The following is a 13,999-nucleotide window of genomic DNA, read 5'->3' as shown; positions in this document are numbered from 1 at the left end:
CAGTAAAAAAGCTTTATCATTTCCCCAAAGCAATCCAGCCAGCTCTGCTCCTCCTTTTCAGTAGGGTAACGCTGCCCCAGTGGTAAAGATTCATGTCCCAGTTAAGTACAGATAGGAAAACTGAGGGTTACTGGGCTATGGAATCATAGAGAATTCACTTCTCAGGGCTCCATTTCCCTCAGTTGTAAACTAGGATAATAATTCTTACACTATTTAGTGTTGAAGAAAATATTTTGTAGACTTTAAAGTGTCATAAAATTATTAAGTATCAGATTACCTGCTGTCTGGGCGGGGGAAGAGAGGGGAGGGAGAAAAATTTGAAATTGTAAGTTTTACATAAACAAATGTTGAAAACTATCTCTACATGTAACTGGAAAATAATAAAATACTTTTATTTAAAACAAAATAAAAATACAAAATATAAAAAAGTGGAAGCTCACCCCCCCCCATTAAAAAAAACATTATTAAGTGATTTTTCCCAATGTCATTAGGAAGTAAAGAGGATCAAGATTAGATTTTGGGTAATCTGACTTCAAATTTAAGATTGAGAGGAGATAAAGGAAAATATTTTCAATTTGTTAAATACCCTGCAAATTTCCTTGGGCTGTGGTTCATTGAATCTCATCAGCTTAATTGATAAACCCTTTGTTTCTGTGATCAAAAGCTATTCTTAGGTCTTTAACTCTTCTGTGCTTCCTTAAGGGTAAATTGGGAGCTGGAGTTGAGATCAGTCACTGGTTTTTCCTGGGGCAATTCTGGTAACAGCAAAGTACTTTAAAACAGGCCTGGGGATTAACTGATTAAAACTCTCTAATTAAAAAAAATTAACTAGGTTTCAATTGGGAAAAGGGGAATTGGGAAAGACTCAAGGCCATTTGAAGAGAGAAAGTGGACTATGAGAGAGACTGGGAGATTAACTATGATGTTGCTGTTGCTTGCCGGGTATTTTCTTTTCTTCTCCCTCTCTCTCTTTAATTGAAAAAATAATTTTATTTCCTAGAGTAAGTCTACTTCTTAGGAATTGCACAATTAACTGGATATCCAATACAGAACCCACCCAACCCCCTTTCTATTATTAGATCAAATTACAGTAACAGATTTTAAGGTGTGGGAGAAGAAATTGCAAAAAAAATGAAATAAATGAAATAAAATTGCATGACCTTTCAGAAATCAATGCTGAATTTTAGGGCAAGAAAAGAAAACTGCTCCAAATTTAGTACATTGTGATAACCCAGCCAGAATCAAGTCTCATTCTCTTTGTCCTCCCCCATACCTTCCTGTGATATACCAAGGCTATACGGGTATTTTCTCTCTCTCCCACCTCTGCTTCCACAACTGACCTCCCTGGCCTTCCTTTAAGCCCAAACCAAAACCCCACCTTCCACAGGACGCCTTCCCCAGCCGCTTTCCAGTGCCCTTCCTTCTTTAATTATTTCTTATTGTTTATTTCTCATTTTGTATATATTTGTTTGCATGTTGTCTCCCCCATTAGATTGTAAGCTTCATAAAGGCAGGTACTGTCTTTTGATTCTTTTTGTATTCAGAGTACCCGGCACATAGTAGGGGGTTATTTAGAAATGAGGAAACTGAGGCTGGTGGAAAGGTTAAGTAACCTACTTGCACAGAGCTCTAAAATGCTAGTTTGTCACTTCAGAGGGCTGAGTAGTTGTTTTTTTATCCTTCATTCTTGAAGGGGACCATGACATTGGGTGATGTCTTGACTTACACGGAATTGGATTTAAGCTGAGCAAAATCACCAAAATTCATTCTCTTCTTAGAAGACATCTGGGTCCAGTGGCAAGATATATTATCAGGACGACTGGAGATGGCCCCGGATGTTTAAAGTGACTTGGATTAAGTGACTTGCCTAGGGTCACACAGCTAGTAAGTGTCTGAGGTCATATTTGAACACAGATCCTCCCAACTTCAGGACCAGTGCTCTAGTGACTGCCATCTAGCTGCCCCTAAGTAAGATAAATCGACGAGGGGCGTTTTGAGGTTTACAAAGTGCTCTACAAATAGTTTATCTTTACAAAAATCCTGGTGGGGTTAAGTGCAACTGGATTTGACAGAGTGGTAAACTGAGGCCGACAGTTAAGACTTGACTAGGGTCATAGAACTAGTGTCTGAAGTCGGATTTGAACTTAAGTCTTCCAGGCTTGCAGGTCCAGCCCTCTATGACGTAACCCCAAGGAAGCGGGGTGAAGAGCTAGAGCTGGGGAACCTCCTTCTAAAAGGCATCAAATACAAACCAACCCTCAAAGGCCGCTCTAGCCATCTGCTCTCGGCCTCTTTAAAGTAAAAAAGAGCGGCTTCTCTATGGTCTCTAAGGTTGTTCTGTCCCCTGAACTCTATGGTTCCGGGGCTGACTGGGAGGTCTGGATTTGAAACCACCGGCGGGAAGATGGCAGCAAGGGTTGCCGAGCCCAAGCCTGGCGGCTGCCGGGTTCTCCTGCAGCCAGCACAGAGCTGATGAGGAATCGGGACGATGAAACTGATGAGTCGGAGTGGGAAGCGGCGGCGCTCGTCGTCGCCCGGCTCGGAGTCTTTCTTAGGATGCGGTAGCAGCAGCAGCAGGAGAAGGGACAGAAGCAGTGAAGGTGTCGGTGTCAGTCTGCGGGAGCCCGCGGGGCCCGTGCTGAGCCCGCCCCCGGGTCTGGCGAGTAGCCTGCGGAGGAGCAGCCTCGACTCGCCAGGTATTGCAGCCAACAGCCGGAGGCGGCTGGGGGAAGGCGGGGCGGAGGGGCCTGGGGAGCCGCGGTGTGTGTGCGGCCCCCGAGGATGTCAGTTACTCTTCTGCGGATCCTAGGTCCTCCCAGAATGTCAATTACACACACGAGGAATGTCACCTCTGTCTCTTTCTTCCCTTCTCCTCTCCCCTTTTTCTCCCCTTTCCCGCTCTATAAGACTTTCTAAATCTTTCTCCTCCGTCTGTTTCTTCCTCCCCTCCCTTTCATCCTCTCTTACCCCCTCTTCTCTTTTTCTCTCTCCCGCGCTTCTCTCTCCCTCTCTCTATCTCCCTTCCCCTACTCCTTTCCTTCCCTCTCCCTCTCTCTACTCCTCTCCCCCTTTGTTTCCTCCTCCCCGCTCCCCTCCCCCATTCCCTCCTCTCTCCCCCCCCATTCCCTCCTCTCTCCCCCCTCTTTGCTCCTTTCTCTCCTCCCCTTTTCCCTCTTCCCCCTCCCTCTCCTCTTTCCTCCATTTCTATTTCCTCCACTCCTTCCCCCTCTCTCCATCTCCCCTCCTTTATCCTTTTTCTCTCTTCTCTACCTCCCTGTCCCTATCTTTCTCCCTTCTCTTCCTCTCTTCCCCTCTCACTCTATTATCCTTCTCCACCTCTTTCCCCCCCTCTTCCTCCCCACTTTCTCTCCCCCCCAACTTATTTAAAACAAAACACTTTAATAACTGGGTTGCCTTCCTTAGTATTCCAAGTGAGATTATCACGATTCTTGGAACAGAGCAAGCACTTGTTTGTATTCAATGTAATTTATTTCTTTTGTAATACTTTGCGTTTTATTTTTAAAAAATCAAACTGTTTCTTTTTATATTATTTAAATTTCTCCCAGTATCCCAGTATACGCCCCCCTCATCTATATAACTAAGATTAGATGTGTGTGTGTGTGTGTGTGTGTGTGTGTGTGTGTGTGTGTGTGTATTTAGTGAGGCAGTTGGGGTTAAGTGACTTGCCCAGGGTCACACAGCTGGTAAGTGTTAAGTGTCTGAGGCCTGATTTGAACTCAGGTACTCCTGACTCCAGGGCCAGTGCTCTATCCACTGCACCACCTAGCTGCCCCCTGTATATATGTATATATATTTATATATATACAATTATTTTTCAGTTCCAGATTCTCTCCCTCCCCCAGCTATTGGAAAGGCAAGAAATACAAAATCCATGACAAATATGAAGTCATACAAAACATTATGCATTAGCCATGGTGGGGGGAGGGGGAGAAAAAGAGAAAAAAATATATCCTTCAGTCTACACTCTGAGTCTGTCAGTTCTCTCAGGAAGTGGATAGCATTTTTCATCATTAAACCTTTGGACTTGTGATGGGTGGTTGTATTGATCTCTGATCTAAGTCATTCTAAGTGTTTCAAAGCTGATTATTTTTACAATATTGCTGTTACTGTGTAAATTTATGCTTACTTCATTTTGCATCAGTTCATATGTCTTCCCAGGTTTTTTCCAAACCCATCCCCTGAATCAGTAGTATTCCATCCCATTCATGTACTTCTTCAGCCATTCTCCAACTGTTGGGGATCCCTTCAATTTCCAATTCTTTGCCACACAGAAAAAGGACTGCTATATGAGATTTTTTAAATAGAAAAGGTGGGGGGAGGGAATCGGCAAAACTGATTATCCGTAGAAAAATTAAAAATACATGCTGTGTTCCACACCTCAGGGCCTCCCACTTCAGCAGATTAGTTGTGGGGGGACAGAGGGAGGCCTTCTCACAGCTTTTTTTTGGTGCTGTACATATTCTTTATATTCTGCAAAAGTCATATTTTTTAAAAAATTTGTCTTTTGTTTTTACATCGCCCAAATTTCCCCCCATATTCTCCCAACCCCTTCTGACAGAGCAATTTCATAAAATTAAGAACATTTTTAAAGGAAAAAAAAAAGAGAAAAATCAAAACTGATCCATTCACTTTTTTCAAGGTTCTTCCTTAACTTGTAGTCATTATCTTCATTGTTTTCTTGGCTCTGCTTACTTTAGTCTAATATGCATTTTTATTTGATGCATCTAAAACCATTATTCTGTGAAGTAAAAAAGGTTGAGAATTCATAGTCTACTATAAAATCCCCAGCCCCTTTTTTATGGCTGGGAAGAAATAAACAGGAGTGGGGCACAGAGAGAATGAGCTGCAGTATGGAGCAGAGGTCCTGGGTTTGCATCCTGGCTCTGCTACTTCCTCTCTGGGTGAACAGTTAATAATAGCTATAATAGCTGGCAGTTATGTAATGTTTTAAGGTTTGCAAAGCACTCTTCATTTGTTATCTCATTAGATCCTCAGGACAACCTTGTGAGGCAGGTGCTACTATGATCCCTAAATTAATTCATTTGCTAGGGTCACAGAACTAGAAAGTATCTTGTACAGGAACGAGGGCCTCAGCCCCTTCCATCCAGCCCAACCCATACTCAGAATTCCCCCCACCCCCCAAATAATCTGTAGGTGGCCATCCAGCTTCTGTTTGAAAGACTACAATTACGAATTCAAACTAGCTGCAGAGGCAGCTCATACCACTCTGGGACAGGTCCTAATAGTTAATAAGCCTTTCCTATTATCAAGCTGAAATTTGCCTTTTTATAACTTACACCTGTGACTCCCTGTACTTATTTCTCTGGTGAGAAGGAACGAGTCCATTCTCTGGGCAGCCTGTCCATTCAGCGTGTACCTACCACCTGAGTCTTTTGTTCTCCAGGCTAAATATTTTCCTTCCTTTTTATGAAATTTGCCCAAGCCCTTTCATCACCCCAGCTGTCCTCAACTGAATCAATCAGTTTATTAACCTTTTACTTTGTCCCAGGTATTTTGACTGGCCCTGGAGATACAAATACAAAGAATAGAAACAAGACTTGTTCCCAATGAGTTTGTACAATGTGAGAAGGTTAATGAGTACACAGAAAAAAATCTATCCATATATAGAATAAACGAAGTTACAAAACAAATGCACATTAGATAGTTAAATGCTGAATAATAAATACAACAAAAATAAATGCTAAAGGCATTCCAGCTTTGGACCAGATGGTCTCTAATGCCTCGTTTCCCCCCCTAACTCTGTGATACCGACATGCCAGAACTAGAAGAGAAATTAGAGTCGTCTAATCCAACCACCGGATTTAATGATGAGGACTTGCTTACATGACTTGCTCAGTATCACACAGGTGGTAGGTTTAACTAGAATTTGAAGGCTAGTCCTCTGGTTCCAAATTTCTTTCTCTTTCACTTGCATAACATTGTCTTCTTTTATATTTCCCAGAAATGTGATTACCTCTTATTATCCTCAACTACAGTAAGAAGAGTCAAAGAGCGCTAGACAGGAAACTAGTTTTCTAGTCTGGGTGTGACACCCATGAGAAGTGTGTACTTGGGCCAGTCACAAATAACTCCTCTGAATTCTAACAATCCATGTCTATGAAACTTCTGTTCCATCATTAATCACTGTTTCCTTTTGTTTTCCCTAAAAGGACCATGCAAGCAAGTGGTAGTTCCCGATAACCAAATGGACAAATTACTTCTGGCAAGCTGGGGGCTTCCCAAAGCAGTTCTTGAAAAATATCAAAGTTTTGGTGTAGTTCAGATGTTTGAATGGCAAGCAGAATGTCTCTTACTTGGACAGGTCCTGGAAGGAAGGAACTTAGTCTATTCAGGTACTTAGATTTCTATAACTGCTGTCTACCTTATTTTGAAGCCATTATGGTTATGTAAAATAGTATGTTAAGTAATTGCAGGCTGGAGTGTTTTCTCAAACACACATTCAGAGCAGGTATAATTATCTTCTTCTTTTTTTTTTTTTAGTGAGGCAATTGGGGTTAAGTGACTTGCCGAGGGTTACACAGGCCGAATTTGAACTCAGGTACTCCTGACTCCAGGGCCGGTGCTCTATCCACTGCGCCACCTAGCTGCCCCGTATAATTATCTTCTAATGAATTGTTACATAGCTATGGGAAAATATTTGATAACGGTTTTCCTTTTTTGGAGCTGAGATTCATTTAACTATGTCAATGTGGTGAGGTGAAGATGAATGAATGTATTAACTATAAATAAAGTATTTTAAAGTCTTAAAATGTGTTTTAGTCAGATGCCATCCCCATAGTATACTTTCGATAGATATCTGTATTCTTATTATTTAGTATATGTTAGTGCAAGGTTTTTCTCTTTTTGGCTTCATATTCTTATCTCATCATTGAAAGTATTTCTGTATATTGTTTCAAATTATTGCCTTAAATTTACTTATACTAGCTTTAGCCTGAAGAGCTATCAAAGGTTTGCTTAAGATAATTATAATAAATAGTGTTAAATGCTACTTATTTTGTGATGACTTTTTAAATAATCATGTTCTTTTAGCTCCAACAAGTGCTGGAAAGACTCTTGTTGCTGAATTACTGATTCTGAAGAGGGTTTTGGAAATGCGTAAGAAAGCTTTATTCATCCTGCCCTTTGTTTCAGTGGCTAAAGAGAAAAAATATTACCTTCAGGTAAGTCTAAAATAACCATATGGTTAAGTTTACTTAAACTCTGACTGAAATAATAGAAAGTCGTCTGTTAGAAGCTTTGACATTAAGCTCTTTTTAAAGTGAGTTCCAGAAATAGGTGGATAGATAGGTATTTTATGATAATAACATTATACCTTCCATTTAAAAGAGGAAATTTAAAAAGAATAATGTAAGTTCAGTTCAACAAATACTTATTGTTTATTATTTACTAGTGCTAAATACTGGGGATATGGAAACAAAAATGAAATTGTACGTGCCTTTAAGCACCTTTATATTCTTTTGGGGGAGGGACAGAGTACTGATAACTGGGAGATCAGAAAAGACTTTGCCTATGTACCTGAGTTGAACCTCAAATAAAGTAAAAGAGGTGAGGTGGAGATGCATTTCAGGTATAAGAATGACTTAAGTACAGATGGGGGAAATCAAGTATTGAATTTCAGAAATGGCTATTGTAGTCCACTTTGGCTGGAATGTAGCATTCATTAAAGAGAGTAGTATGAAATAAGGCAGGAAAGGTAGGTGAGAGCCAACTTAATGAAAGGTGTTACATGATAGTCATGGGAGTTCACATTTTATCTTACAGGTAATAGGGATCCAGTGAAGGATTTTGAACAGTGAAGTGTCATGGTCAAACCTATGCTCAGGACGATTATTTAGGTAGCTCCATGGAGGTAGTTACCCTGTGCCTGGGGAAGAGGAGGCAGTGTGGGTGCAAGGGATGTTCTGGAGGCAGAATTGGTAAGACTTGATGATTGTATATGAGGGATGAGGGAATAGAATGAATTGAGGATTACTCCAAGTTTGCAAAACTGAATGACTGGAGGGATGTTAGTGCCATAATTTAAAACAGGGAAGCTTGGAGAAGGCTTATGTTTAGACAGTAAAGGAATGACTTTCATTTTGGATGTTTGAGTTATCTAGGAGAGAGGTATCTAGTATACAGTTTGGTGATATAGCACTAGAAGTCAGGGTTGGGTATCATTTACCTGGGAATTTATTATTATTATTATTATTATTTTGCAGGGTAATGAGGGTTAAGTGACTTGCCCAGGGTCATACAGCTAGTAAGTGTCAAGTGTCTGAGACTGGATTTGAATTCAGGTCCTCCTAAATCCAGGGATGGTATTTTATCCACTGTACCATCTAGCTGCCCCTGGGAATTATTTACATACAGATTATAATTGAACTGATGGCAGTGGATGAGATCACTGAGAGGGTTTATATAAAGCAGGGCTTCTTAAACTTTTCCCACTGGCAACTCCTTTTCACCTAAGAAATTTTTACCTGACCCTGGATATACAGTTATATAAAATAGGGATACATAACCTTTTACTGTTGCCCAGTTTTTCATGGCCCCCACAATCAGTTATGCAACCCACAGTTTAAGAAACTAGGATGTAAAGCAGAGAGAGCCCAGGACAGAACTTTGTAGGGTAAACAAGGCTAGAGACGGGGACATGAATGATATTTCTGTGAAGATTGAGAGACAGGTAAGAGGAAAACCAGAAAGAGAGTATTCAGGAGGAGGGGAGGGGTACAATGATGTCAAAAGCTGCAGAGAGCTCAAGTAGGATAAGGACTGAGAGATGTCCATGGAATTTGGCAGTTAAGAGACAATATGCAACACTGACACTAGTTTTAGCTAGTAGGTGGGCCTGGAAGACAGATTTTAAGGAGAGGAAAAAAAAATAGGAGGCGTGGAAGTAGAACCATTGGGTGTATACAGTTTTTTCTCTGAATTTGGCTCTGAAAGGCAAGAAAGATATAATCATAGTGAGAAGGGATGACCCAGTCAAGTGAAGGGGGTATTTTTTTTTTTTTAGTTCTTTTTTGGTTTTTTGTTTTTTAAGGATAGGGAAACCTGGGACTGCTTATAGGTAGGAGGAAAGTAACAGATAAGTACTTTTCTTTTCTTGAGGGGAAGATTCATCGAAATTGTAGGGGCTCGCTCCTAAGTATATTCTTGGAAAGGTAGATGGAAAAGCCACTGAGCATTTGATGCCCCAGGTTTATAGGAATTATTTCTATTTCTATTTATCTGTGTACATATTAATTTCTAACACAGGGCACCTAGATGGTACAGTGGATAGAGCACTCACTGGCCCTGAAGTTGGGAGGATCTGAGTTCAAATTTCACCTCAGACACATACTAGCTGTGTGGCCCTGGGCAAGTCACTTAACCCTCATTGCCCCGACCAAAAAAAAAAAAAAAAAGACAATGAAGGACAAACAGCACCAATAACAATTTCTAACACCCCCAGCAAAATGTAAGCTCCTTGAAGGGAGGAATTGTTTTGTGTTTATCTTTGTGTCCCTCAGTGCCCCTTGTATACTAGGTACTTAATAAATACTTAACAGAATTGTACAATGGTTCTGGTTGGTAGCATAGGGTACAAACACAAACCAACCCATTTTACTATTGCTAATTAACAGGACATAGTTTATATGTAAGACAAAGAAATAATGTTTTTTATTCCACCCACCAGCTGTTCAGACATGGGGGTTAAAAATAAATCTGATCCCATACTTAGTGCATGACATTTTTTTCTGAGGTAGTCTTCAAGCTTTACATTATGCTTCACAGACCATAACACTTTTTAATACTTATTTCAAAGGTAAAAGAATCCACAAATAGGGGCCTAAATGCTAGTAACTTAAACAGCATTCTTTCAACCCAATGGCAAGTCCAAAGTTAAGAAAATGATGAAAGAATCCTTGTTATGGACACTGTAGATTAAAGGTTAACTTAAGTGTGCTATAGTGGAAAGATTTGTTTTATATAATAGCTCAAAACTGCACTAAAACTTTTGGGACAATGTATAAAGTTATGAGAATTAGTTTATGACTGAAATAATAGAGTGTTTTGAAACTATAGGCATGATTTTGCTTGGTTTGGGGAATTAATAATGCTATAGTTTAAGGTGGTTTTCCTGTATTGATTTCTGAAGACAAATGTATCTTAGAATTGCTTTGATTATTGTCATTAAAATAGTACTCAAAAGTTTTTCAACTTGTTTTGTAAATTCCTTCATTGCTCACTTGGATGTCTTATTTTCCAATGGACATGATTCAGCATTTCAAAGATTGTGCCAACAAATAGCATGCCTGCCCTGTTATGTCTTACCAAGTTGGAAAGACCTCGAATGTGGTCCAGGTCTGTCCTCTGAGGACTAGTTTAGCTAAATTGGCTCCCGGGTGATGACTTTTTCCCAGTGATAGCAACTGGTTATCTGTGTCTCAGAGGCAGTACCCACTTTAATGAAATCATGAACCCTTAAAAGTCTAGTGGAATACCTCTTCCCATATTAAAGGAGAATATGTATCATGTCCTTGAATTTCTGCATTTTAGCACATATAATTTCGAGTTGAACTCAATAGGCTCTGGTTTGTAAGATTTTATATCAGTGATAAGTGACCTTCAAAGTTTTAATGTCTCTGCTTTCATAAGTGCTTGAACAAACTGTTTAATTTATGCTAAAAATTGCAATTCAAGTAATTCAGGAATTTTCTTTGCTTATTTAGAACCTGTTTCAGGAAGTAGGATTGCTGGTGGAAGGCTACATGGGCAGCTGCTCCCCCACAGTCCGTTTTTCTGCTTTGGATATTGCTGTCTGCACAATCGAGAGAGCCAATGGTCTGGTCAATCGCTTAATAGAGGAAAAGAAAATGGATTTGTTAGGTGAGCTCACTATGAAAGTAAGCAAATGCATTCCTATTGTTTTCTGGTGGAAAGGAAAAGTAATTATGGAGTAGTTCCAGTTCCCAGTACTCACTTCTCAGGTTCCTCTGAGGCTGGATTTGAACTCGGGTCCTCCTGAATCCAGGTCTGGTGCTCTAGCCACTGTGCCACCTAGCTGCCCCTCAATCTCCAAATTTTACAGATTTTGCTGAGACAGAAGGCCACAGATGGTATTTACTCAAAGTTACATGTAAATGGAAAGGATTTGAGATTTGAATCCATAATGTGATTTCAAATCTAATATGCTCTTTCTTTTAAGCCTGATTGATGTCTATATGAGGGACATGAATAGGAAAACATGTTGAAATGGGGATGAATTAATTAGGCCCAGATGGTATTGCTTATCAGGGTCTTGAGAAATAAAACTTGAAGAAGAGAAATAATCGTTTGTTGAGATTTGGTCTTTAGTGCTGACCAGGGTAGAGTTTGCTCTGACTATCCTATAAGAATATTCATAAGAAGATTTTTCATTTATTGGGCAAGGATGACTAATTATGCAACTACAGTTGAATGAAAATATTTTTAAAGCCATCCATTTTCCTTTGTTCTAATTCTTTTTTTACTAAGCAACCTTGTGATAAGAAAGCAAAAAGGCAAGTCCTAATGAGAAGCAAATATGTTGCTAGCTAACATAGTTGGTATTTTTGAGAATATATATATGTGTGTGTGTGTGTGTGTGTGTATAAATTATTTAATTGGTATTTGGTAGACATGAGTCTTGGATAATGTGATTCAATTTTCCTAGGTCTGATCAACTTTTTTTGCTAAACTAATCAAGGATCTTAAAGATTTTGTTTCCATTGTAATCCCACCAAAGCACAGCTGGCCAACTTTATCCAAAATCTTTATTATAGAGACTAGAGGATAAAGCTGATAGTTTATTGTTTGAAACCAGTTTTCATTATTTCTATTATTAGAATTTTACTATGTCTAGGCCAATACCTAATATTTACAATATTTGACCTTTTTAAGCTTTATGGGAGTTGGTGGGAAACTCTGTAGAACTTAATATCTGAAGAAATCATCTTTTTAGGAATGGTGGTTGTAGATGAATTGCATATGCTGGGAGACTCTCATCGTGGATACCTGCTAGAACTTTTGTTGACTAAGGTTCGATATGTGACTCAGAGAGCAGCAACAAAGTGAGTGACTGAAAAACCTCTTTTTTAGATTCTTAGCTGTCCTGGAGAAGCATTGATTTTTTTATTTATTTGTGTATTTTTTGCGGGGCAATGGGGGTTAAGTGACTTGCCCAGGATCACTAAGACACTTGTCTGAGGCTGGATTTGAACTCAGGTGCTCCTGACTCCAGGGCCGGTGCTCTATCTACCGCGCCACCCAGCTGCCTCAGAAGCATTGATTATTGAATTAGTAAATGAATGCAGTGCTTTTCTCATTTGGAATCTGGTACATGATGGGAAATGTTCCTCCTGTAATGAACCCTAACATATAGATCATGTGTCTGGAGCCAAAAGAAACTCCAAAGGTCATGTGCTCCAGTGTTTTCATTTTCCAGAGCAGGTTACCCTGTCAGAAAGCTGCAGAGGCAGAATTTGATGCTGTCGTCTGACTCTGGGGCCATTGTTCTTTCTTCTTCCTGTATACTTACTTGATATTGAAGATAGTTTATATAGGAGCACTTGACACAGATTGAATTAGAGATTCTTTTTTTTTTTAAAGAAAATTTAAAGTTCCTGACTTCTTTTGTCTTTGAGTTTCACTAGAGTGCTTTATTTACATAATAATAAAATAAATGAAACTTTTGTAAAAGAATTATGCTGTTATGTTGTGATTTCAGAGAAGCATTCCTGTTAAAACATTTTGATCCTAAGATGTAATAAATATAATGTCTTAAGAGTGATGTAAATTTTTAAAAGTTATGTTTAATAGGACATTACATCTTGAAAACATTGTCACGGTATCCTACTCTTAAATTTGATTGTGGGAGGCAGCTAGCTGGTGCACTGGATAAGGCACCGGCCCTGGATTCAGGAGGATCTGAGTTCAAATCCAGCCTCAGACACTTGACACTTACTAGCTGTGTGACCCTGGACAAGTCACTTAACCTTCATCGCCCCACCAAAAAAAAAATTTTTTTTTTGATTGTGTTATAGTCTCAGGGTGATGCAAATTGAAAAGTAAAGGAACTTTGGAATTTTTATGTTGCTAGATCTTTACTGGGCAAAACCCAGAGCTAAAATTAAAATATTTCACTGTCTGATCTTTGAGTTCAGATCACTTCTATTTCTCTCTAAGATCTAAACCAGAAGATAAGGTTTTGAAATATGTCAGGTATGCCTGCTTGCTCTTCATAGCTAGCATTATAGGTATTTTTAATCAGAATAATCGATAACTTTTTGGTTAAATTTCTCTTGCATTAATCTTAAAAATTACATTAGCAATTAACCTAGTTGCAGTAATTCTGACAGCTTGCCTCAGTGATTTTTTTTTTTTGCTGGGCAATGGGGGCTAAGTGACTTCCCCAGGGTCACACAGCTAGTAAGTGTTAAATGTCTGAGGCCAGATTTGAACTCAGGTACTCCTTACTCCAGGGCCGGTGCTTTATCCACTGTGCCACCTAGCTGCCCCCTTGCCTTAGTGATTTCTAATGACTTATAAACCGCGAATGTGCCTTTAAATACATTTCCATTGGGCTATTAGTTAAACTTTTCTTATTCTGTGATTGCTACTGAACAAATTAAGGGGACCTTGCAGCAAATAATTTTTGTAAAGTAAGGATAAGATGACAATTTTCTGTTTTAGCATATTTGATAATATTTGATAGTTAATTTATATATATCATATGTATATTATACATATATAAGAGGTATAAGAAAGTGCTATGATAAATTTCATTTTTTTCAATGAGCATACCAGAATTCATAATTCCAAATATGTACTTGGCTTTGAAAGTCATCTTTAGGAGGCTACTTATCCTAATGATCTTGCCTTTACTGAAGACATTTTTGAAACTTTCTATATTGGAGTTATTGGCATTCAGAGCCAGCTTAGAAGAAAATAATTAGTATATCTAAAATGG

The 13,999-nt window shown here is 39.1% G+C and overlaps 1 protein-coding gene across 1 annotated transcript in view; it reads left to right on the top strand.

The window, feature by feature from the left end:
• Positions 1-2,488: 2,488 nt before the first annotated feature.
• The window catches only part of POLQ (DNA polymerase theta), a 108,197-nt gene continuing 96,686 nt past the window's right edge, over positions 2,489-13,999 (top strand). Inside the window, 5 exon segments of the mRNA XM_043993502.1 lie at positions 2,489-2,732; positions 6,192-6,374; positions 7,072-7,202; positions 10,743-10,899; positions 11,993-12,101. Coding sequence (XP_043849437.1) covers positions 2,489-2,732; positions 6,192-6,374; positions 7,072-7,202; positions 10,743-10,899; positions 11,993-12,101 — 824 coding nt within the window.

The sequence above is a fragment of the Dromiciops gliroides genome, chromosome 3 (assembly GCF_019393635.1).
Source record: "Dromiciops gliroides isolate mDroGli1 chromosome 3, mDroGli1.pri, whole genome shotgun sequence".
In the NCBI taxonomy this organism is placed as follows: Eukaryota; Metazoa; Chordata; class Mammalia; order Microbiotheria; family Microbiotheriidae; genus Dromiciops; species Dromiciops gliroides.
Note: the sequence above shows the minus strand (reverse complement) of the source record. Positions and strands in the feature narration are given on the sequence as shown.